General features: G+C 37.6%; 1 protein-coding gene across 9 annotated transcripts in view; it reads right to left on the minus strand.

Moving 5' to 3' along the window:
• The window catches only part of rap1gapb (RAP1 GTPase activating protein b), an 85642-nt gene extending 60094 nt beyond the window's left edge, over positions 1-25548 (minus strand). For 3 of the 9 annotated variants that reach the window (XM_084929247.1, XM_084929248.1, XM_084929245.1), the window contains exon 1: positions 10279-10416. In XM_084929247.1, the coding sequence (XP_084785373.1) occupies positions 10279-10322 (44 nt within the window). In that variant the 5' untranslated portion in view covers positions 10323-10416. Of the gene's footprint in view, positions 1-10278; positions 10423-25510 lie in introns of those variants that run through there. The other 6 variants (XM_084929256.1, XM_084929246.1, XM_084929258.1 and 3 more) reach the window with 5 other exon arrangements.
• Positions 25549-26483: the final 935 nt, after the last annotated feature.

Here is a 26483-nt window from a genome sequence, read left to right on the forward strand (position 1 = left end):
GCCCGTGTTTATTACCTTGTCGCTGCAATTTATGACATAGTCATCAATTTTGAAGGTGATGTTTTGGGACAACTACTGAATTGTGACCATCAAATCTGTCTAATCAGCATTAAGAAGCAGGAAATTATCAGATAACCAGCCCCTAATTTCAGATAGACAAGCTTGTAGTTTAGGCAAGTCAGCACAGTATCCAATGGTTAAAGCAGTGGCTCCCAAAGTAGGGTTATGAATAAAAAAAAAAAAAAAGAATGCTTGGACCTTGCTAGCATAATGGACAGGTGTTCTTGACAGGGCTCCCACACAAATGCAAAGCAGAAGATGGTTAAAGCTCACAAAACTATTCCAACAACCACCAAACAGCTAAAACAGGAAATGATAGTAGGTAAACGGATCCTGCAAAAAGACGTAAACACAAAGCACCGACCCAACGCATCAGAATCTGTGAGATGTCGGCTTTCTCACCCGATGGCAAGTCGGTGCTGAAAGCCGACATTACAACTAACATTACAACTAACAGTCTGAGATCTCCCAGACAGGTAGGATCATAGCCATGATGATACATTTCCTGTGTTTCCAAAATATTTTTTATGTTTCTGTAATGGTTAATCAGAATCAAAATCCATCAGAATCAGAATATATAGAAATTATGTGGTCACAGTTGCTCCAAAACACTGAACAAGTTAAATTAAATAATACTTTGAAGGTCTTAGAAATTAAATTTTTAATGCTAAAATATAATTATTGTTGTCATTTTCCAATGTACTGGTTTACGAAAAGCAGAAAAAGTACAGTAGTAAAACACATAAAGATGTCAAATTACAGTCATTGTGTAATAGGTGCATCTTACTTTTAATTAATTTCACTTCAGCAAATTTAGCAATTAAAACATTTTTTTCATTGTAAAAGTTTTTCACAGGTTTCTAAGATAACTCTGTTTCCTTGTTTTAAGGACAGGTGGTCTAATACAGCAGTCCCCAACCCCCGGGCCTCGGACCGGTATCGGTCTGTGAGTCGTTTGGTACCGGGCTGCGAGAGTTGAGGCTCAGGTGTGAAATGTATGGTTTTCAGGGTTTTTATCGGTTTTCAGCATTATTTTGTTATCATTTTTATCGTTAACTCTGTTTTCCTGGGTCTTTTCACGTGTGTTATGAATAAATCTTCTTTTTTTCAGTACCGGTACTAGTTTTATTTTGTTGTATTTATCCGCGACACCTTAAAGGCCGGTCCGTGAAAATATTGTCAGGCATAAACCGGTCCGTGGTGCAAAAAAGGTTGGGGACCGCTGGTCTAATAAATTCAACAACAACAACAATATTTATACACACATACAGAAAAATCAAAGAATTTTGCATGACGTGGATGAATATTTTCATAATAACACATGAACTTAAAAGATTTCATGTCGGTTTTCTTTACAAGAACTCTTTTTCATTATGAGTTCACAGTAAGAATCAAAATCAAATCACTTCACAGTCAAATTCAAGTGGACATTTGTGCCCAGTCTGAAGAAATTCCCTCAAGGTTTTCCTGACATATCATTTTCACCAGAAAGGGAGGGCTGTGTGGCTGTGCAGGCATCCTCACAACCCCAAAATATCAATCATGTCAAACATAACTCATGTAAAGCTTAACTGCATTAATTGTGGACTGTTGCTGTTATGTGTTGATATGAGGAATGGCAGAGAGAAAGATGGAGGAAATGTGGTTTTTGGTCAAATTAGTTGCCAGGGACAGAAAAGAGGAAATATGAGATAAGAGAACAAAGTGGTGATTTTCTTCTGCTGGTTTTCTTCTGCTGGTACATTATAGTTAGTCAACAAGTCAGGTTTTCTGTGTGGTTGGTGTTTTTTTTTCATTCATTATCCTGAAATCAAATGATCAAGGACAAATTCCAGAACCAGATGCTAGAGGTGGACAATCAGCCTACTAATAATCACTGCTTATCCCTTTCTCCCCATGGCTAAGCCAGTCAAACAATTACTTTATGCCAACACAATCACAGGCATTCATTCCACTTATTGGTGAAGAAATGAAAATGGAAAATATCATCAGGATAATAGAAGCCATTCTGCTGTTTCTCTCCTTTGAATTTACAAAGAAAAAAGCCAACTCAAGTTAGGTTCAAGTATATAAAAAGATGATAAAAATGATAAATGAGATTTCTGGGTTTAGGATGTGCAGGAATTAAATGCAAAGTCCAACCCATTTTTTCTACTGCAACGTATTCCAAAAACTGGTTAAATGTCAGACTCACAGAGGAAGTGCACTTCCTGCCAATGGTAAAGAAAACATTTTGATCCTTGTCTCCAGTAAAAGCAGAAATACTGCAATTTTAAAATACTCTATTTCAAGCAAAGCATGTAATAAATATTAGCATATTAACGCTTGTATCTATACATGAAAGAGCACTTATGTGTGATATGAAGTTTAGAGTGATTTGCAAGGATGTGCAAGTATCCTCTGTTTTGTTAAAGTGAAAGCCTTCTATATATTTGGTAGTTCAACAGAATAGAATAGAATATTATTCATATCTTTTATATTCAGCCCTGCAGATGCCTTTAATACTATCATTACATTTTTCATAGTGCCTTTTTTTTTTTTTTAAATGCAGTAGGTTGATATTTAGTAGCATGCCCACACCACTGGGTGGCAGGACAGAACTAAGTGGTAAAAATGGAGGTAGATGTCTTATCTGGGTATTTGTGCATGCCTCTGGCTGTATCCCAATTCAGGGTCTGCAGCCTTAAAGGCCGCATTTTAAGGCCGATTACGTCACAGCGACGCGACGAAGGCTGTCCCAATTTGAAGGCTGCTCGAAAAGCGGCCCTCAAATGCGTCCTTCATTTCCCTGAATTTTAAGGATGTGGCGGTGTAGACTTCGTGGCCCAACATATCCCAGAATGCATAGCGCGGCGGTGGGTGTGGATAATTTTGCCGAAAAAAAAAAAAACGGCGGATGAGGGGCGCCCGAAGAGTAAACTTTAAATAAGTACTGAATATTATGTCACTTATTTATGTGCAAATGTTTAATAACGAAGAACATTAAAACATTCCTGTTGGACACATGTCGGCAAAGTTATGTGACATTAGTGACGTTTGCGCTAACTTGGTTTTAAAGCCTTTACTTTAAAATATACGCCGTTCAATAGCTGAGCTTAATCTTACAGAGAATGATCAAAGCTCATGTAGAAACAAACAAACAAATGAACAAAAGATTTTCTCCTTAATTTCTGTCAAACAATGCTGAAAAGTTTCCAGCTGTTAGTATCATGGTTGCCATGCAACCTGGGCAGCGCGACGGAGGCTAGACCGTCCCATTTCACAAGCCTCGTACTTCCGGCCTTAGCGGTCTTTGAGTACGCGGCCCTTGTGGACCGTTAAGGCTGCGTACTTTAAGGCTGCAGACCCTGAATTGGGATACAGCCCTTGTCTCCACACTGGTGTCTCTGTGATTCCTCTACCTGTGTAGTTCACCAGTCTGATACTAGCTTAACCTCTGCTTCTCTCCTCCTTCAATAAGCATGTATGTTGTCAGAATATTGGATAAACTTGTGTGTGAGACGAGGGGTATGATGTAAGAAAGTGAAACACCATCACTGCAGTGTTTGATATATCAAATACGTTATTGCATTTAACATTTGCATGGCACAGACTGCTAGCCTGTGGTTTTGACATTAGATACATGTCACTTTTGTTCATGACTGTAAACTTTACGTACACAGGACTTTGTTCTTTTTCTTTGTTTGTTGTAACGGGGAATGGAAATATTTCCATCAGCAATATGCTTGATCGATATCAATGATGTTTTCCTACTGACTCAGCAACATGCTGTTTTGGTAGTAACAGAAGGGGTGAGAAACTAGCCATAACATAAACAATTACGCCTCCATCTTTTGTAGAAACACAAAACATAAGGAGAAACATAACAAAACATCCTGCTATACAGGTTAGTATAACAACTCAAAGCTATGAAACAGACTGAGAGTTTCATTTTGGAGGCTTTTAAGTAGAAACATGTTCCATGAAATAGTTTTATAATCTCCCATTTCATACCATTTTTGATCTTAAACATTAAACACTGCGGTTGGTTATTTTAATTTTATTCTCACAAACATTTTCATATAGTGTTACACAAATTCCTCAAAGCTGAGAGATTGAAAATGATGCTTAAATCATGGCATATTAACACTTCTGTCCAGAGCGAACATCTAATAATACATTAGCCTGTTCAGACAGAAAGCTCTGTGGGTTATTTCCAATATGTGAAATAATCTAAAGTAAATAGAATGAAAGTTATTAAACACGCTTTACTAGTCAGAACCACATATCTTTACAACACAATATCAATAACCATCTGCAAACTTTCAGCTTTGTGATGGTTGTGACTGTGACCTAGAGCCAAAATTTGTCCAAACACACGTGAACACAATTTTAACATTTTGTTTTCTGGTCTCTTTTAGTATATAAAGCTTTGAGACATTACATAATCATACTTGATACTTATGTGCGTAGGAATTGGATACATTTGATACTGTCTATATGTTCTGATACATAATTAATACAAGGTATTTGTCTTATTATATTTGAACGTTTCTCCCAAAATGCTACGTCCAGATGAACAGAATCAACCTTTTGGGATTATATTGAACAGTTAACTGCATTTGTGTTAAAGTTGTTAACTGATGATTTTTTTTTTTTGGTCTGTTACTGGTTTTTGCTTTATCTGCCCATTGACTGGGTATAGAAATATATTGGTTGCAGTTTTGGGGGGGGAATAGTCCATGTGGCTTTTATAATTTTAGCTGGGCGCTTTCAGCAGTTTTTGTATAAACTAAAGTTGATAAAACAGAAGATGTGTTTTTATGCATTTCTTTCCATTTACAATTTGATCCCCCCAGGGACTGCAGACCGAAATTAGCTCATAGCTAAACCTCATACAATGCAGCTTTTCTCGAAGAAGATTAATGTTTATTTCTGTTTGTACATGGTCCCTGACAAATAAAGTGAAAATGAAAATGAAATGAAATGTCTCAAACATGCTAAAAAAGTTTCTTCAAACCAGTTATTAAATAGTAGTATAGTAGTCATACTGGCACACACACGCATACTGAAAGACACACAAAGTAATACAGTGATAATGCAAATGGTAAACATGTTACTAATATAAACAATGAATCAAGTGAATAATAAATGGGAACAAGAGAATGTCAAAAGAAATTGAGTGTGCCAATGCACGTGCTGCTGGTTGAGCTGTGAGCAGTCAACAGCTTTCTGGAGGTTGCAGGAATACTGGAAGAAAAATGTAGGCTGCCTGAAATAAAGCTAGAAGCACATGTTGAACAGATGTTTTAATCTCAAGGAAATTTTATTTTAAAGGTCAAAACATTTCCAGGCATCCTATCTTTACCTATAACCCATCCTAAGCGTTCCTATCCCAAAAGACTAGCAGATCCCTCTCAACTCCCGGTCTCCCAGATTGTTGTTAAAAGAGTGGCAAATATGTCCCTGTCTGAACTTTTCAGAGATGTTTTGCTGGGGTTATAAAATGACTACTGAAGCATGTTTTAGAGCTTCCACCCTCAGCCTTTGTGTTTTCACTTTGTTTTTTCATGTAGGCAGTATAAACACACATTACTAGTTCAAAACATGACTTCATTAAATAGGTGGACATTTTTAAATGGGATATAGGCTCCACATGCAAAGATTTTAAAAATGGCACATTAAGAAACGCTGATAACCCTCGTGTTCACCCACTATTCACTCGCCCATCTGAACAGGTCATCCACTTTAACTGTTTTCTTTAGTGAAGTCAGTCTTTCAGGATCTGTCACCTCAGTGTAATGACTAAAGAGACTCCTAAGCCAACAATCCTGCAAGGCTAGAGTAGTATAATGATCATAGTTTGCTCATGGGTTTTCATTATGTTAAAAGTTTAAAAACAAACAACAACTATACAAAAAGTATAAACAAATAAAGCTCTAATTTGCATGATGATTAGCATTTTTGACAGTTATATTGATTTTTTATTTAAATGATGCGATGGCATTTGCTTTTGAATCTTACTCAGAAAAACCACCCTAATCCAAATTATTTTTGTGAGGCTGTTCACTTTAAACCCAGTGACCTCTCCAGGTCCATCTCCCCGTTCTCTCTGACCACATAACCTTCAAAAGAGAGTAGGAGTTTGACTGTCCAGGCTCTATCATTTGGCTCTACAGTGATTACCAATCTCACACAAAGCACACACACAATCATAGTATTCTCACGTTTTTAATTTTATATTCATATTTTCTGCGATTTTCTCTGAGGTTTAAAATGTGTAGTATTGATTTAAGAAAAGCTGATTTAGCAATATTTCCACCAGAATCCACAAACAGATTGTGGGTTGCTGTATGTGATCACTTTTTAGGGTCCTTAAGAAACAAAGCAGTAACCTCCCCATCAGATTAAGCACAGCCACACAAAAAAACGACATTACATAATGTTGGAGGGATGAAAATAGCAAAGAACAAAAGGTGGGCTGTTTGTACAGTCACACTAGCCTCCTCAACACCATTTTCAGGTAGCTACCGTATAATACCTGCAAGGGAAATTGTAACAGAGCAGTCAGATATGTGCACAATCCAATCATCTTTCACATGGCTGAACCGTTGCCATTTCTCTCTAGGCTTAAAGCAGACTTTACTCACCAGCAGGAAACCAACCATCTGTAACCTAAAACCTGTAAACATACCAGCATCATTGGCTTACTCTTTCTGGCTTCTATAATTACAATCACAAGCTCAAATTTAGGAAATTCACTCATCAGCTTGGTATTATATTGTTCAAAGTTCCCTATAGTAAAGTTAAAAATAGCTCAACCATAATCAAGTCTCTATTTTTTTTTAAATCATCTGTCCTACTTCACATAATTGCTTGCTTTAAATTTACATAGTTCAGAAAGGAAAAAATATCAGCAAGGAAGCTGGCACAGGAGATAGTAAAATTGCTCAAATGGGAGGCAATTTCCAGTTGTTTTCCACCTCATCCATTTTTCCTTGCAGCTGTTTACAAGCACTTTAAAGAAATAGCCATGTTGCTATCCGCTAACAGCAATTCCCCTTAAATTGTATGCGGAAATTAATCTGCTAAAAAATAACTACAAAATAACAAATGCAGAATGGTAATGTTATGGTCTAGGTCTGGGCTCCATCCATTTCTGTTTAAAAATCCTTTCAATGTTATTCATTAGGAAATTATTTCCCCAGAGATACGCTTTTCAACAACAAGGCTTTTAACAACAGAGACAGATTTCCTAAGCAATTGCAAAACAAACCAAATTTAAATGAAAAAGCTCATTTCTTTTCTTGAAACAAACACACACTAATTCATCTAACACAGATGCATGCTTTAAAGGATCCCCAGGCTACTTTCGATTGTACAGAAGCACATATAAGACTAGACTGGATCACAGATAGCTGGGAAGAGTTAGGGCAAAGTAAATGTGTAAGAAACAAAATCAAATACCAGATAAACACTATACTTGACTGTTCCAGCAGTGCGCTGCGAGGACAAAACTGGAGTGGGCCACCTTTATGTAACAACTCAGCCAAGCTGAGTGTTACAATGCACTTTAGGAGTCAACCACTGATTTTGCTGCTTTTATTCCCCAATTCATATAATAAATAATTGATTCAGTTCATTCTCGTGACACCCAGCCAAACAGAGCTTTCCAACAGATTCAGGTTTGGTTTGTGTGAAAAAGAAGAAGACTCATGAGCACAGTGCTACAAATCTCCTGAATTTAAAATCAAATGTCTACAACCTAATGTGAGAAAACATTATAGTGGGACAAATAACTGCAGGCACTCGCTTGCTCTAACCAAATGATTGTAACAGACTGAAACAAATGCAAATGTAATGTTTATATAAATGAGATTTAAAACAGCTGAATACAGCATTTAGTTTTCAGGTGATAGTAACAATTTCATTTGCACTTGTTACAATACCAGCTTACAAAAAGCAAAATGTCAATGAGTTAGTAGCTTAGCCAGCTTATAATTCAACAAATTACTGTAATGTGTCAAGTACAGAAAGGAAGCGATAAGCTTTTCTTGTCGTTGATTGGCTTGCACACACTACTGAGGATTAAAAATCCACTTCGAAGTCAAAGAGTCATATGCCGAACAAATTAATCCCATTCACCATCAAATGAGATTAATTCGTCCTGCAAATAAAAGTGTTTGAGTTGAGGAGTATTATGACAGTAATACAATAATATGACAAATGCATCAGCATGTCTTAAAATCACATTACTGATTGTAGCATGACAGTGATAGTGTCAACCAACAGGACCACTCCCTCCAAAATAATAACAGTATCTAACTTTACTTTCTGTCTATCTTTCCTTTCTAATATGATATATCAGTATCTATGGCACCCTCCTTCTGATAGCAAATGCACATTTTCCCCCTAAGGAGATGGAGATGCTCTCCATTTCTGGTTTGTGTCACACTCTTCACAGTTACAGTATCACTCAGTGAGCTTGCAGTGGTTTCAAGACAAGATGTTATCTGTCATGTAAACACACAAGTCTGCTAGAAATCAAAGCAATTGCCAGAAGTTTTTCAGAGTAACACCATGCACATTTTGTGACCAATTTCACCATCAACAACAAGAAACCTCATGCCACCTGCCAACCAGTTGCAAGTTTATTTTTCTTTTTCATTTTGTTCATTATAAATGTATCTGAAACTCTGGTCTTATGTTAACAATTTTACAAAATGGTTTCAACTGAATATTGTTCAGTACTTTAGGAGTAAGAATTTGGTGACATTCCAAATAGCGTGCATAAAGGTTGTGCTGTGAAAATGGAAAAGTGCCAGCAAATATGACTTTGGCCTTAACCTTGAGCAGAGCTTGGGTGAATCATAAGGCAATCATTGTGTGTAGGCCTGAACAATACTGTAGGACGAGTGGAGCTTCTTGAGAATTGTGGATGACAGGCGCCTCGTCATGGAATTAGCTCATTCAGCTGGATGAACTAACATCTAAGGTCTGTGATCATTTTCTCACAATTCATCTATTGTAATCTGACTCCTGCCCTTTATGTCTGACAGAAAAGAAACTTCATGTAAACATTGCTGTATGTTTAACTTATTTGATAATATGAAACCCATCAAGTTAAATAAAACACAAATCTGTGGTAGGCTTAATAAAAAAAAGAATCTGATGAGTGCAGTTCAGGTGACAGTGAGTGCACTTTCATCACACCACTCCCTATCTATTTTGGACCATTCCTTGAATCTCACTGCTCATCTTATTACAAAAAGCCTGTTGCTGTTTCAGAAATGCTTTTTTCTGTGCCCCACAAATGTTTCCTTGCCTGCTATTGTTTGCTTGTGTCTGCTTGTGCACTCAGACTACCTTTCAAACTGACTTCTACAACCAAAATGTCAAATTTGTGTCTCATGAGTGTTTTCTAGGCTGACTTGGCAGAACTCACAGGCTGCAAGACACAAAATTAAAATAATTTCACTGCCTCATGAATTGTAATGCACTATTCATTGTTCATAAACCAAAGCACATCTCAAATATCCATACTCTGACTGCTTCAAAATCATCTGTCACATTAATAAAAGTGTGGAACTATACAAAGTCGAGATAATTACCTCATCTCACTGTTTTACCCATACTGATGAAGTATTTAGTTATTCCCTGCCACCAATCACTGACTTCCTTATTCAGTATCAAGTAAGCATCACAAATATTTAATTACGCACCATTTTGGTTGATGACAGGCAATCAGTGCTTTATTTGCTGGAATAAAAACGGTTTGCACTTTGAATAACCTTATCGATCACATATCTGTATGGATTTAGAAGCTGTTTAAAGCTACCAGTTATATACATTTAGACTACTGTGTTGACTACAGTCACTTTTAAATACCTTACAAGTAGTGAGGTTTTTAAAAAGACATAGATGAACAGATCACCATGACTGAGACAACCATATGCAAATCTCCCCTTGTAGCACTTTTGTAGCTTCCCCAACTAATGGTTCACGGTGTAAATTAAGAATGCACAGTTCTGCCAGTCAATGACCTTGTTAGCTAATTCAGCAGCTGCTGAGCAGATGCAGTACTAGTCCCAGAGCAGTCACACCTTCCTCTCACTACTCCAGGGCTGGCAATACAATGCAACAGGTACATGTACACTGCTGTGACAGCAGTGTCAACTGTCAGCTGGCAAACTGCAAAATCAATTGATGTTCCGACAGATTAGTCCTCTATTATCTTACCCTCCATAAGCTCCAAATGTGAAACTCCTTTTCCTCTGAGACATCCTGCTGAATGGCTGATGAGGCTTCCCTGTGGTGTGCAGGATCAGAGCAGACTACAACACAAGGACTGTCATACCTCTTCCTTTTTCTCTTAGCTTCTCTGTGCGCCTCTCCTTCCTTTCTACACCTCTAACTCTTTCTCTTCTCTCCTCCCTCCTTGACTCAGCCCTCACTGAGTGTGTGTGTTTTTGGTATTTTATGTGTGTGTGTACACAACCCAGCCCTCCCTCTTTGTGTCTCCTCTGTGCTCTCTGACTAAGTAGCTCCTATCTCTGCCAGATTAAGAGAAAGGTGCGTCCAGCTGTCTTGTTCTGTTGTCCTGGAAACAACCACAATGATTTCTTGAATTCAAACACACCGTATTCATTCCCACTTCTGACAGCAAGAGGGCAAAAAATCCCTACATTAGCCAGTGTCCCAATATATATATATATTTAATAGCTATTATGTTCACCCACCAAGTTAGAGGGTCGCTGGTGTAATTTGTACTCCTCCATTTTGAACCAAGATACTAAACCCCAATAAACTGTTCCAAGCAAATTTTTTAATTCGCTATTTAATGGCAGAAAATATTAAACAGTGTCATGGTTCTGGAGTTTAGTTTTGTCACTTTCTCTCTTTTCTATTCTTTCGTTATGCCAACTCTTGTTAGGTTTACTTCTAGTGTTTTTCAGGCTTCCCTCCAATTTTCTGCTACACCTGTTCCCAGTGCATTCATCATTATTTCGGGTGGCTGTAGCTCAGGTGGCAGAGCAGGTCAGCCACTAATCAGAAGGTCGGTGGTTCGATCCCAGGCTGCCTCCTGGCTGCATGCCAAATATCCTTGGGCAAGATACTAACCCCATGTTTGCCTACTGGTGGTGGACAGAGGGCCCGGTGGCGCCTGTGTCCAGCAGCCTCACCTCTGTCAGTGCGCCCCAGGGCAGCTGTGGCTACAATGTAGCTTGCTATTGCCAGTGTGTGAATGTGTGTGTGAATGGGTGAATGACTGAATGTAGTGTAAAGCGCTTTGGGGTCCTTAATGACTAGAAAAGCGCTATACAAATGCAGGCCATTTACCATTATTTTGCCACTTGGTAGATCTTGTGTTTTTTTTTTTCCTTTTGTTAGACTCTCTGTGCTACTTATTCTTTGTTTATAGCCTAGTCATGATTATGTATCACCCTTTGGAAAGTTCTCTGGAATTTGCCTTTTCCCTGCTGCTCATCTGGTGTGTTCAGCTGACTGCCTCAGTGTGTATGACACACCTGAATATGCGAATTCTGAGATTTACTGTGTAAAACTATGCCACAGCGGCGGTAGTCACAGATGATGCATTAATAGTAGCACCTTGATTATATATTTACAGAATTTAACATATTTTTTAATACTTTGAAGTGAAAAATGTGAAGTGGCATGAATTATATGTTTTTCAAGGTGCTATTCCAGCTTGCGTCAATCACTCATTTGTCATGACTCATACTAATTTGACTGAGGTCTGACAAAATTATCATTTGCCACCATGAAAATGATTACTTGAAAGCAAATAAACTGTTTGAGTTCTTGCAACTGAAAAACAAAATCCCAAAAATCAAAGTAAAAGCTGTGTAAATAAAAAACTAATTTTGCTCAAGAATATCTTAGTTATCAAATTTCCAGGTCCACATCTGAGCTTACTCCCTCCCGAGTTAGACTTCAAAAGAGGATGAGATCTGATAGATGCAAGTCTCTCATCTTACTTGATCTATTTTTGGCCTGGCAATTCAAGCTTGAAAAAGACATTCACATGTTTTTCTGTGATCACACATCTCCCAAAAGACAAAAAAAGTCAGATATCGTCACTAAAACCAATATAATTCTACTTGATCCTGCTGAATATTTCAAAAAGAGATAGGTGTCAAAGTGACACACATTAGGATATGTGGAAAATTATATCTCTGCCAATCTGCTGGAACAAGTCTGCTTATAATGACTTAAAAAAAGGGATGTTCTCTGATATCTCTTCCTCCTTGTCCCCTCTCATTTTCTTTCCTCTTGACTCTCTTTCCTTCCTCATGTCTGGTCTTGATTCCTCTTACATCTTGTCATATAGCCTGTTTATCAGACTTGACACTGACTCTGACTATTATACATTTTATTAAATAATCTATAATCAAAAATTAGCTTCTAGAGAAAAATGTTTTATAGAGGCTGCTCCTCTATTACAGTCAGCTTGCCCTAGTTCCTCTGCTGATAATGACATGACACGTCTCTCACAGAACAATTCTCCGGAGTCAGACTTGTGCTAACAAACTTATTACTGGTGTCCAGAAATGTAGTTTCAAAAGCTTCAAAAAGAAAACTATTCACTCAGACTGATTTGTGTGAGACAGGTGAAAGGGAAAGGGGAGCCAGGTGTAATTAGTCCATGTCTGTCACTTCATTCAGGAGACATGGCAGGCTGGCTAAACAATGAGCCTGCCTTGACTTTGAGGACTTGACTGGCAATGGAAGGAGGTCCAGAGTAATGAGAAGGTGCCCTCTGTGAGATGAGGTTCAATCCACCCCATCCAGCAGTAGAAAAATATAAATCACCTTCAGAGCAGGAGACAGAGTAAGAACATTAAAGACGCTCATTATCCACACAGTGCAGGAACTTAGTAGCTTTGCAGTTTACATTGCAGGTAGCAATGCTGTTCTTGCTGCAGGCAAGTGTTTTAAATCACTACCTGACATGCGGTAGTTTACCAAGACTCGAAGTTTACCGCTATGTTAGTGGTGCTCTGAAGCTACGCTTTGTTCCAGTGGTGCTTAAAGGTAATGATGAACTGCAAGTCCTAGAGTGCCATTGGCAACTGTTCAGGGTTTGATTTTCTTTCTTTTTTTTAACTTTATTAAGACTTAAAGTGGCACTGTACATAAATAATACAGAAATCAAGGTTTCACAGGTGTTAAAGTACAGCTGGGTTTAATGGGAATAGTTTTGTAAGTATTCTTGCCTGTGTGCAGGCTGTAAAATTCCTCTAAATAAGGAAAAGGTTTGACACGCTGGAGACAGTAAAATGTGAGGATCACCAAATCAGACAAAACCACTTATGTTAAGTTCTGTTGTGAAGAACCAAGCTGAGCATTTTCAGTGTTGCCATGTTATTATTTTGAAAATGGTCGTGGATCTGACCAAGTAACCAATGTTATCATGCAAGAGTACTGCATGATAGCAGCCTGTCAGTCATAAGGTGAGCTCTACCTAAACAAAGCCCTGCTTTATCATCCTAAATGATTAAAGGATGTTCTCCCTGCTGGCCATGTAAAGACAGCAGCTTCACTTTCCAGACCCACTGCTATGTATATCCTTTATATAAAAAACTGTGGTTTTGATGTAAACTGTTTTGTTACAACAGACATTTTTATGTTATTGAAAAAATATTTATTTTAAATCATCCCAAATAAAAAGATCATGCTTTTTTAAATTCCATAATTTAGTGAGGGCAAGCACATTTTGCTCTGAAGCTCTTTAGACATCCAAACTCTATGGGTGAAAATATTTTAAGAGCAGCAAAAGTTCCTCTTAAATAGACTTAAAGGTTTAAGGGGCTATTGCATTGTTACAGTACAGTTCCTCACCAGTGGGAACAGCAAAGCAGGACACCAACACATTAAATATTTACCAGCTGTGCACACAACTACACCCCTGACAAGATCGTAAGGACACTTTCTGCCTCTGTGACTTGAAATGCCTACATTCGTGTTTGCTCTTCCTTCTTGTCAAACTTTCTGCACTAAAATTTGTTTTTGCTATGTTTTGAAAAGCACTGTTAATCTTTTTTTCCTTCTTTTTTATGTCTCTGCAACCGTACAAGGTCGGCATCACAAACACATCAGCAGGGAATAAAAATTTTAAAATAATAGCTCTCTTTATTTGCATTTTGGAGGCAACAAGATGACAAATTTCTAAATTACAAATAGCACACATTATTCAGTACTTGGTGTGCAACTGAATGATCAACAAAGAACTGAGAATTTTATGCAGGAACTACACAAAGGAAAGTGAAAATAAAGGGAAGGCATAAGATTAATGAAGTTGGATTGGAGCACCACTACCCCTCACTGTTAGCCAGGGGAACTACTTTTCATCCTCTCAAGCTTCTGAGTGTCTCAGGGGCTGTTTGAGAGCTCTGTTTGACACAGACAACTTTGAATTTTAAGCAGATAGACTGCTCCCTTCAAGCAACAGTCTCTCCCGCCTACGATGAGTTTCACAGCAACGAGAAGGAGCGAGAGTAGGACACGCACTAGCTGATGAACAAAGCATTAAGATTTTATCTCCTTATATCTTCATAACAATGTCCAATATTCTGTTTCAGGCTGCGGACAGATTACTGGTCAGTACAGTTGTAAGGTTACCGAGCAGATACAGGCAGCACAGAGGTATCCACTCTTCCGTAACCAAATGCAACAAATGAGATTTTCTCTCTACTACAAATTAGAAGAGCGAGATTATCGGAGGCGCTGACATTGAATTACTTGCTCATCAAAGACAGACTGATTCCAGAAGGATCTCGGAAGACTATTCTTGTCCTCCATCAGCCTGCCCCACTAGATCTGAATGTCATGAATTTCACAACTTCTCTCCGGGCGATGATAACAGAGGGATGTGGGGGAGTCTCCGGAAAAAGAAAAAAAATCTGGGAGATAGTCAGAGAAAAGAAAGATGAGAAAAAAAATGGAGTACATGTCCAAGATTGGCAACAGGGGTGTGGGTATATATGGCATGATTAGGCATGACAAGACCCAGTTGTCTCTATTTCTACTCTGTGTCTTTTATGCAGTCCATTTATAGTCATTAGACTTGGATTGGAGAGGAGACAACGAAGAAATGTGAAGTTACAAATCACCATAGGAGTGGAAGAGTCTGTGAACGTGCCCTTGGAGCACAGACTGAATGCACAGTGTAGCAATTTACAGGGCATTGACACACACAATCCCACTGAACATCCCCAGCACAACACGTAACTCATCCTCCGGGGTGAAAATCAGGAGCAGGAGCCCATTAGAACAAATAAAAGAAAGATGCAGACAGTGGAGGAGCGGGAGAGAAACCAAGATTATTTTTCATGTAACAATGACTGAACCAAATGGGAGAAGCCTGCCCGTGGGTCACATCCTTGGATTAATGACTTGGCAGATGGAGAAGCAACAGATACCCCGCTAGGGCCTGACTTTGATTTATACACATGAGAGGCTTAGATAAGGACCAAGAAGAGGCAGCGATAGATTTCTAATGATGCAGCCACATCAAAATAATCATTTACTCAGACCTCAGGGTCTGTCCACTGTCAACAACACTGAAATGACATGGACAGGCTGATTGGAGGTTCCGTTCTTGTTGCCATACAAGTTGTTAGATGTGAAGTAGTAAGCAGAAGGAAAGACCACAGATTATCTGAAATTATCATTGGTCCATTATCTCCAGTTTTAATAAAGTCCCAGCATGCTTCATCTTCAGAGCCTCTATTTATCACGGAGTCTGGCTACACAGCTTCCAAATTCAGATTCCTCTCACTCTTTTGTTGCTTGGTATTTCTCTTGATCTAGTGGCACAGCTACAAATGCTTTCACAAAGAACTCCCTGACCAACTGATCAAATTTGTGGGCCTATCATTCATATTACATTTTTCAAGACCTTCATAATGCACAGTCTTTCTTTTGGGGGATATCTTCTTTGGCGATCTGCATGGCTCAGGAGCTGCTGCCAGGCCTTTCCCAAACCACAGCCTAAATTCATGCTGAATGTGCTCCCGGATATTCAATTGGAGATAATTTCTCTGAATTTCAGGAGTGGGTCCACACTTTATAAACTCCCTGTTTTGGTTCTCTGTCCTGCACAACAAGCTGTTCCTATTTTCACCTCTCATTAGACACTTACTCCATCTGCAAAATTAACATGCAGATGCGGTCCCAGCTACTGACTAGAAGAAGGCTGTTGTCTGTTCTGATTTTCACAACTAATCAGACATTTTTTATCTTTTTTTTTTACAAAAACTACATCTATTTCATGAAGATGCTGAGACAGTCACTGACATCCTGCTTACGAGAAGCAGTCTCATACAAAGCTAGTGAAAGCGAGGATGCTGCTGTCTCCCAGCAACACTGGACTTGTAATACAATGAAGTATATTGTGCATTTGTAGTCTGTAGTTACTGTCCACGGTACTGAGAGCAGCAGTACCGTGGACAGCAACAATAACAAGCTCCGATAAAGGATTCACTTGACACTTACTGCAGTCATACTGTGCGCAGCAAAAATGTTCAAACCCACTTGATGTGATTTTAAAAATGGTTACAAACCTCTATGCTGAACACCAGTATGTGGCTGTGATAGGCAGATCGGATGGATAGTTAAACTGATGGTTAAGACATCAGTTTAGTCAAAATAACGCACATTTAAATTTAGCTCCAATTCCAGCTCCAATTTAGCTCTTGATTGTGTTATAAAAGAAATAAAAAAAAAAAAACCCTGATAGTTGGATTTCACTTTCTTATAAAGAATTCAATGAAACAACTTAAATGATTGAAATGTACAGCTTTACAGGCAAATGGCAGCTCATTTAATTTATAACAGACAAAGATGCATTCCAGCTAAAAGCTACTTTAAATGACGGCTCCAAAAGTAAAGACGCACACATGTCCAAATACAGACACTCTCAAAAAAACTGTGCTGCACATGGATGCTTTGCTTTTAACACACTGTGAGTTTTTATTTTTCTTACAAATTACAACCCCCTGAGTTATGTCGAACTGTAACAGCATCTGAAGGTAAATGTCCTTTTCACTCCAATGTCTCTGTGAGCATTCACACAGCTTCATGAACATTGGCCATGGCCCTCAACTTCAGTTGCAGCATCAAAGGGAAAAGCAGCTCTTTCATTTGCCTTTGTTCCCACTGTGACATTTCACCAAATCTGATGATGCAGGCGATGTCCGATCCCTGACCCTTGTAGGGCTCCAAGACTCCAGCTGGGCATTTGTACAGTTGCTCGAATACGAAAACGTCTGAGCATGACACAGTCACTGGGAGAGGTTGTCAGTCACAGGAATGTTAGTCAGATCCATCAATTGGACTGTTCTGATTTTGTGCCTGGATATATGCACCACTTATTTCCCAGGTGCTTCTAAAAACAGCTTGCCTGCTGGGAGTTGTTAGAAAACACAGATGTCTACAAGGGCCCTGTGCAGTAAAGTCATAAACAAAACAATCCCCTTCATTCTTCATCCAAACTCTGAAGTTTCGCTGGTAGTAATCCACCAGAGGACAAATGCTTGCAAGGGTACATTAGAGATATAGTTATAGGACTGTTAGATGAGCTGCTTTCAACATGCATACATTTTTTTAATTCTGGTATAAAAACCCATCTCTCTACTGTTCATACAAAGACTAAAGCTCACCCACCATGTCTGCACCGTAGAGTGATGGATAACAGACAGCACAAGGTCACATCACAGACAGGAGGGGAATAAATGTAAGATTAAATAAATTTTAAATTCACTATCCCCCAGTGTCTGAGTCCCTCAGTAAAAGAGCAGAATTTAAAATATCGTGTCATTGGACAAAGTCGCAATACACCAATTTAAATAAAGAGCTTCGTGTAAATGAAAATAAGTGAATGATGATGAATACATTGCTTTGAGTCATTTCATACAGCATAGATGCAGTGCACATTTGTTCTGCATCCTAGAGATTAATGTAAAGAATGCTCATTTCAGGACATGCAATTAGTGGTTAGAACATAATTTTCAACGCATGTTTCCTCTTGGAAATAGCTTTCATTAAGGAAAAGTAAATTTATTTCTACAACAATAACACCCACATAGATTCGCATGACTCTGAGTTCTATACTCAGAGTTCTTTTTTTCTTTCTTTCTTTTTAACACCTCAGATTGGTATACTTGCATATGTGATCCTACACCATAGTCATTTCTTATCTCTACCTTGTGACAGCTATTAATACCCTCAGATCAAATCTCGCCTCTCTGTGCACCCGGTAAAATATACATGGCAGAGTGAAGAAAACCAGAGACAAGAAAGATTGTTGGAATCTTTGACTAAAAAACTGGACTCTTGAATGCAGAGGCACCTATGTCACTGGACCTGGATGCTGCAAGAATTATACTGTTGTTGCACATGGAAAACAAATACAAAACACATTACAATATACTGTATGCACACAAACACCTGAAACTTAACTAAATTTTTTCCTGTCCTTTCATGTCCATGCATGCAGCTCACATTAGATATAAGTTAAGCATGTGTGGTATAGAACCTCAGTGGAATCTTAATGGATATCTATACTAATAAGTACTGTGAAATGTATTAGGAAAGGAAAGAAATCCACATCGTCTGATTGAAATGAAAATGATCAACCTACAGAGGGCTAAATTCAAAGATACCCTGAAAATCAAAGTGAAAAAATGATGCGTCAGACTATTCTGTCCATTCTGCAACAACTCAAAATGTTTTTTCCTGTGCTTTTCTGTATGCCTGACAACACTGGGACATGCTCCTAATGAGACAACAGATGGTGTACTTAGGGATCTTCTCCCAGATCTGGATTATGGTGCCTGGATAGTCAAAGGTGCAACCTGGCAGCATTGGATGGACTGAAACATAATGTCCCCAGAGGTTTTCTATTGGTTTAAGGTAGCGTGAGGGCCAGTCAGTGGTACCAATTGCTTTATCCTGCAGGAACTGCCTGCATACTCTCGACATTTGAGACCAGGCACCGGGAGGAACCCAGAACCCTCTGTGCCAGTGTACGGTCTGGCAGTGGGTCCAAGGATCTCATCCCAATACTTACTGGCAGTCTGTGCATTGTTGCCTAGAATTAGAGGTCTTTGCTTCATCTACTGGTCATCCTGAATAATGATGCAGGCAGCATGATGTTCTCCAAGGCTTCCTCAAACCCTTCCATGTCTGTTACATTATAGTATTCTATAGCAAATACCCACTGGGCTCCACAGTGCCAGGCAGTGAGCACAGGGCCGAATAGAGGATGTCAGACCCTCAGGCCACCCTCACAAAGTTTGTTTCTGAGTACATGGTCAGAGACATTCACATCAGTGGCCTGCTGTTGGTCATTTTGTACGGATCAGAACTCAATGTGTTTCTTCACACAAAGGAGCAGATACTGGTCCTGCTGATGGCCAGTCAAAATAATTAAATAAGTAAAAATGTCAGTGGCGTCCACCTGCAAAAACACTCCTGTTTTAGGGGTTGTCTCACTGTTGCCCCTCCAGTGCCATAGCGCAGCTGAAAGTGATTAACAACTCCCTCTGCTATTTAACTGACCAGATCAATATCTCAGAAGTTTAACTAACTTGATACCTTACTCTGACTAAAAAGTGATCTTTACATTTTTTTTTTATTTTTTTTTTTTTATTATTATTATTATTTTTTTTTTTAGGCACTGTATATATATATTTGAAAACCTTTTTGCTGATATCCTCAGTGCCTTATTCATTATCTGTTTTACCTTATCTTAAAAAAAATGTGTCAACCCTTAAGGGAATCCAAGCAGCCATTTAGATAACTCAGATGTGCTCCCAGAATAGACTCCACAACATCAGATATAGCTGCTCAGTAATTTATACACACAGTTTATCTTCCAAGCAACAGGCAACATGCAAATTAAAAAATGATGAGATAGTTGCAATTGCTTTTAGTTGCTTGCAGTTAATATTTAAAATAAAACGTATATTTTAAATAATTAAAATATACGTTTTATTTTAAATATTATACTCAACATAATCCAGGGATTTTGGCTACCTGAACTGATCCAGTGTTATTCAGAAAAAAGGTTGATATCATTTCCATAATGTACCTCACTGCTAAAGAAATATTGTCTGGATTCCAATGCTTACAAAAGACTGAGGAACTGCAGTCTTTAAAAAAAAACATTGGTCCCATATTATTACAGATAATGATATTTTCCTTTGCTTCTTTGAATTTCATTATTATTGTCTTATAGTCTGGCTGGTGGTGACGCAAGGTTACGCAATCTATCTATCAGAAAAAATTTAAATGATGGCAATCCATGGAACAAAAATTTTGAAGGAGGCAATATTCCTCAGAGAAGCCATAACCTTGCATAGTCAAGCCTGTAATGAGTTTAACTCTCTTAGAGGGTTCCTTTGGGCTGCTGGCAATAATGGTGAATTATCAGTGATTCCTTTCACGACCACAAGGCTTTATTAATGACTGTCTGGGGGAAGTGCAGCATTATTGTCATGGGCACACTCAGCATATTTTGGTTAAAATAAAATAGCTTATAGCTGATTAAGAATTTCTATAGAGAATTTGTGAGAAGTGCTTATGACAAAAGACTGCAGCTAACCATTGTGCCTTTAATTTGTATGTAACAGAACAAAATAAGAAAAGCTTCATCTTTTAATTCATGGTATAATGCAAATATCAATTACCAAAGATTACTTCTCAACAATCAGTTTATGTGTGTATGTTAGGGAAGGTTTGGGTGAGTATTGAGCTATTTACATGAATGATGGGATCAAACCAATACTAATGGCAAGACAAAAGTGAAATGCAGGCATTGCATTGTGCCTGAATATTTGTAATCAGCTTCTGCTGAAACAAAGAGCAACGCAGATTTGTAACAACCTTACACTTCAAATAACACATCCTTCAGCTACTTCACTGCTGGGTGCAAATATTCCCTGGTACACAGCCATATTAACTATTACACAACTAGATGGGAAATCTAGTACATATAGAGAAAAGAGCTGTCCAGCGATCTCCTATCATTTCAATGCATTGTGAATTAATGTTTTGTCAAGTTCTGTACTACTGTTTTTTTGTTTTATATTTGGTCCTGGAATTTATGCAGACAAATAGTTACACATTAATATTTGAATACTGGAAAAGTCAAATGAATAAATGCCAAAAAAAGCCAGAATGTTATTCAGAATTGCACTTTGACAATGTTATTGGATTTTCTGCACATATACCACATCTTGTAATGCAGCCCAGACAAAGAATGTGGCTGCAAATGTGTGAGAAAGCTTTACAAATTAATACTGACAACAGAGATTTATTCAATAACCTGATAGCCCTCCTTGCCGAAATGCCTCGTGGTGGTTTATAAAAAGATAAGTGAAACAAATGTAGCTGCCAAAGCTTTAGCAGAAAGTGACAGAAACACTTGATATTACCTGCCTACTGATAGAAAATTGTCCTAGTGGAATTAAATAATCTATACTAAGATGATGTCGTACTAATCAGCGTACTCATTTAAGATTACTCAATTTTTAAACTAGAAGCATACATTTTCCTTAAAAAAATACAACTGAAGGATGTTCCAATTTTGTCTACCTTGGCTCTGCTCAAGTCCTTGATTAATATTAATTAATATGAAGTTGTATTAAATATGAATTTGAAACAGCGACCAAGACAACAAACTCATCAGGGAAGTGTTTGGTGAGGTCACACATCAAAATACTATAGCTTAAAAGTCGTTTTCCCATATACTTGAATTAACCAAAGATGCTGCCCTCTACTGCTCACTCAGAAGAATACAGCCACATAATAAAACTGTGTTGCTCTAATAGTAGTCAGGGTCATAGGTCATCTCTTTCTCCTTTACATTCTGGGGATGACAATAGATGAATGGTTACTCCTTAAATAAAAGCAGCTTCTTAGCTCAGAAAATTGTGCAATATGTACATCTGCACGGTCTGGTGTAACTGATACTAAGGCAGCTAAAGTCACCCTGGACAGACTGAATCCCAGAACATGCAACATATTCTTGACAGGCTCATCTATCACACCTGTGCCAGGTACAACATTTCTTGACCCAAGTTCCAGAATACTTGACTTTACCTTAACAGAGGTCATAGCCAACTGGGAGAAGTGAGCATTGCTGAGCAAAAATATAGAAGATAACAAAAGATAAAGGCAACATTTCTGGACATACAGTAGTGCCCCCCGTGCACAAACTGTCAAGAGGACACTGGGCATTAAGCAAGATAAAAACACATCAATAGTCAAGTCATTTATCAAAATCTTTTAATACACCACTGAATTAATTCAAAGATATATAAAACTCCTTAAAGGTTAAGGAAAAGAGACAGACAACAAAATTCTGTCAAAAACAGGAAATGAAATGATCACGTTCACAGATATTATATAAAGAACGAAGAATAGAAAAAGGCCATTTAGTATTGACCTCATTATCTGAAAAACAGTCCATGTTTAATATGACAAAAAATATAACCGGTCCAAAACAACATCACATAAGTGACGGCTGAAGGTGGATTTTCTAAGATTTTATTGTCTGTTTCTTTAATTCGGCTTAAAGTACCTCCTACCTTGGTAAAAATGATACAAAATAATAATAATAATAATATTAATATTAATAATAATAATAATAATAATAATAATAATAATAATAATAATAATAATAATAATAATGATGATGATAAATGTAATTTTTCATGTAAAACAGTGTTGCCATTCCATGTAGGAAATCTGTTGGCCAAATCATGAATTATTTAAGATGGTAATCTATACAGGTTGTTCTGTTGTTTGCTAGCGTGGTTTCCACTACATCGGCTTTCAGTGAATCAAGGATAAAGTCACTCAACTGTAGTACTGAAAATAATATGGAGCTTATAAAGTTTGTAAAACTGTCTATAGTTTAAAAAAACAAAAAACAAACATGTGATAAAGAAGACTGACAAAGAGAGCCTGGTTGATGCCAATATTGCATGAATTATACAGTATAGATATAAGCTGAGCATAGAATTACTCATATTATATCATGGGAAACATACAGCCCACTTGGATCTTAAGTCCCTTTTCTACATGCTTGTAAATATTATTATAAGAAAAATAAATGCAATTTCAACATTACATCTCAGTTTTTCTACATGATAAAGAAATGCTGCAGTAGTAAATAAGATTAATCCCTCACCATGATTTTTCAGGTTTAAACAATAAATTAATGTGAAAATTACAGAAAAAGAAGCTCGTTGCTCATCTATAATTATAAAACAGAAAGTTTTTGTTAATTTTCAGGAGGATTCACTTAAAAACAAACAAAAAAAACAAAACATAAATGTTTATAGTAAATAGTGAAATCAGGAACTTTTCTGTCATTTAATTGTTTATCTATTACTTAATTACTTTAGTGTACTGTGAATGGCTATGGGGGAGGTCTTTATCAGTAGCAAAAGTTTTAAATGTATGAAAATGCAGTAAGATGTTCAAAATTGATGCCACTTTCATATTTTCCAAAGCTGTCCCATCTGCCGGATTGGAGTCCGTGCTAGGCTGATTCTGGCCCTCAGGCCTTATGTTTGACACCCCTGGTTAAGGCCAACCACAGAGTCTGCTGGGCTCCTGGCAGATCAACTCATCTCAGAGCCAGACCACATTATCTAACAACTGAGCTGATATTGTTCCACGCAAATATCTGGAAAATCTCATATAGTGTGTTCTATTTAAAGCAAAAATGAGTTGCATTTCTATTCATAAATGTGATTTAACAAAGGTAAAGGGAACACATTTAACCTGTTTTGTTTATATTACTTGCAAATGGGATGAAGTAGACATCTGCTGAGAATTTTAACAAAAAAGGTTTGAATATGTTGAATTAATAGCCCCAAAAGTCCACCAGACCCAGCAAGACTCCCTGTGTAACCAAAAAACGAAGACCATAGCAGGGTTAAGTTTAATCATTTAAAATTATGACAAGCAGTAGAAGAAATTAGAGTTGTCATTAAGGCTCCGACCTCATTAATCCCTACAAACACATCACACAAAAAATATCCTCCTTGAGCCTGCATGTGGATGCTGGGGAGGTGGAGGGGTTGAAAGAAGCAAGCACTGTTTTACAATTATAGTATATTGTAAAACAGTGGTCAGAAAAGCAGTTAAGTTACTGTAGATTGAAAAAATAAAGCCATATACAGGACATCAATAAGTAAAAATGTAATGAAATAGAATACAGTTAAATCCTTTGGTACAAGTTGAATGTAACATGTTATTAAGTTATTAAGTAAAATACCTCAAATTTAATAAAACAAACAAAGATAGATTAAAAATGGTTTACCTAATGTAGCAGAAAATATCTCTTGGTAGTAGAATTGCTCAGTATACAGAGTGTAACGTGTTGAATGGTCCAGGTTTGTTATGAAACTACAGGGATGAGAATACAGATGATACCAGTGGTGTCTGAATTCACTGTCAGTTCATCTTGTCAGATCTTTCATGATGACGTATGTCTGCTCTGTTATGCTGAGGATGTATTGTTTCAGTTCTGCTCACCTATCGATTTCCATGTATACACATGGCAAAGGATAGTATATACTGGGACATTCCATCTGCAGCAATAGCTAATTTGGCGCTATATAAATCAAACTGAATTAAATTAAACTGAACTGAAATAACAGTCTCAATTCTGATTGGGTTCCCATAGAAACAAAAGATTCAACAGCCGCAACAGTATCATCTAAAAAAAAAGAAAAATATACACAGATCATTTTAACTTTCTCTTTCAGTCTTATCTGTGTGCCCATTTTGTTCAAGATCATTTCAACCAATGCAGCAAAGGAATACATTCTTTAACTGGAAAGTGCAAAAAGTGGCAATTATCAAGACAGAAATACACAAAGAAGAGGAAGCCAACATGTGTAGTACAAGGATCACAGCAATGTAAATAAGTACTGTCGCTTTAATAAAAACCACAAAAAGAAGAGAACTTACAATGGACCCTATGAATATGTCTAAAGTAATGGTTCAATCTATTTAAAGTCTTTGCTTAAATGAAAAAGCGACGAAGAAATTGAACGGTTCATGGAATAAATGGCAGTAAAAGCTCTGTCTAAAGACAAATGCACTGCATAAAAGGCTAGGCAGTGTTTCCTCCCTAATCAGCCACTGAATGGCTCTGTAATTATAAGGCTATGCACCAAAGCCTTTATAAGTATCACATCTTTGTCAAGGTAATTCCAGCACTGAAGCACACATTTTGTATGAACACAAGATGGTTTAAAGAGCTGTGTGCTGCTTGCACAGGCAATAATCTTAACAGATGTCTTCAACAGCCATCTCAAACACCGTAGGAAACTACCTGAATCATTACCACGATATTGTAGCTCTTCAAATTCTACTTTCCCTGTTTTTTTCTGGAGTGAAAAATGTAGATGTTTGAATAGCTTACCTGAAAACTGCCAAATCTTCTGCTTCTCTTGTCAGCCGATCCTTTAACAAAGAGAGAGGAGATATCTAAATCAATTATGTCAAATAAAACAAACTTTTTTAATGTCAGTAGGAGTAAGCAATGTTTGTCAGTATAATACACAGTCATTTAAAGCCTACGTGCTATAAAGATGTGTTCATTACAAATATCACTGCAGTTTGGCTGAGGCTTGACTGATTTGTTGACTTAAATATGGCACACATTCCCAAGCAGATTAAAACACCCACCACGCTTGAGTGTGTACACTGTGCTTAACTAGCAGCTGCAAGAACATACATCATGAATATCAATTATTACTAAAGTGGAGCTGTGAAATTTAGTAGGGTAGTTCCATTGTGTAGGTTAATGGAAACTCAGACAGGCATTTAACTGGAGGGTTAATGCCAGTTCTAAGCCACCGTGGCATTTCTGTCCTTGAGCTTGAAAAATAAATTGAAAATGTGTGTGAATTCATGACTGACTGGCAACATGCAGGAAACATCAGAGTCAATAGAACAGAAAAGCAACAAAACACATCATCTTTTCAAAATTATTTATCTCTGAAGAGTTTTGCTTCTAAATTAGACATCGGTCATTTGAAAACCAGCTTGTAACCAACTCCAAAAAATAAACTGAATCTTCAGGTACTGCTGTTCATGCAGGCTAAACAAACTGCAAACTGAGCCACTTTAACCCTGTCATGCATGAATTATGACAACCTCAATCAGGATTTTTTTCTTAAGCATTTTTATTCATCTTTTCATGCCTGAAGATGAATAAAAATACTTAAGAAAAAAATCCTGATTGAGGTTGTCATAATTCATGCATGACAGGTTTAAATAACAATAATTACAACGAAACACGTCATACATCTATAGTAACATTAAACAACCAGTGGGTGGCAGGGTATAGAGTGACACGTCAGTGTCCAATGTAGTGGTTTATGTGCAAGTAT

The sequence above is a fragment of the Perissodus microlepis genome, chromosome 5, assembly GCF_051167445.1.
Source record: "Perissodus microlepis isolate ML-2025 ecotype Zambia chromosome 5, ASM5116744v1, whole genome shotgun sequence".
Lineage (NCBI taxonomy): Eukaryota > Metazoa > Chordata > Actinopteri > Cichliformes > Cichlidae > Perissodus > Perissodus microlepis.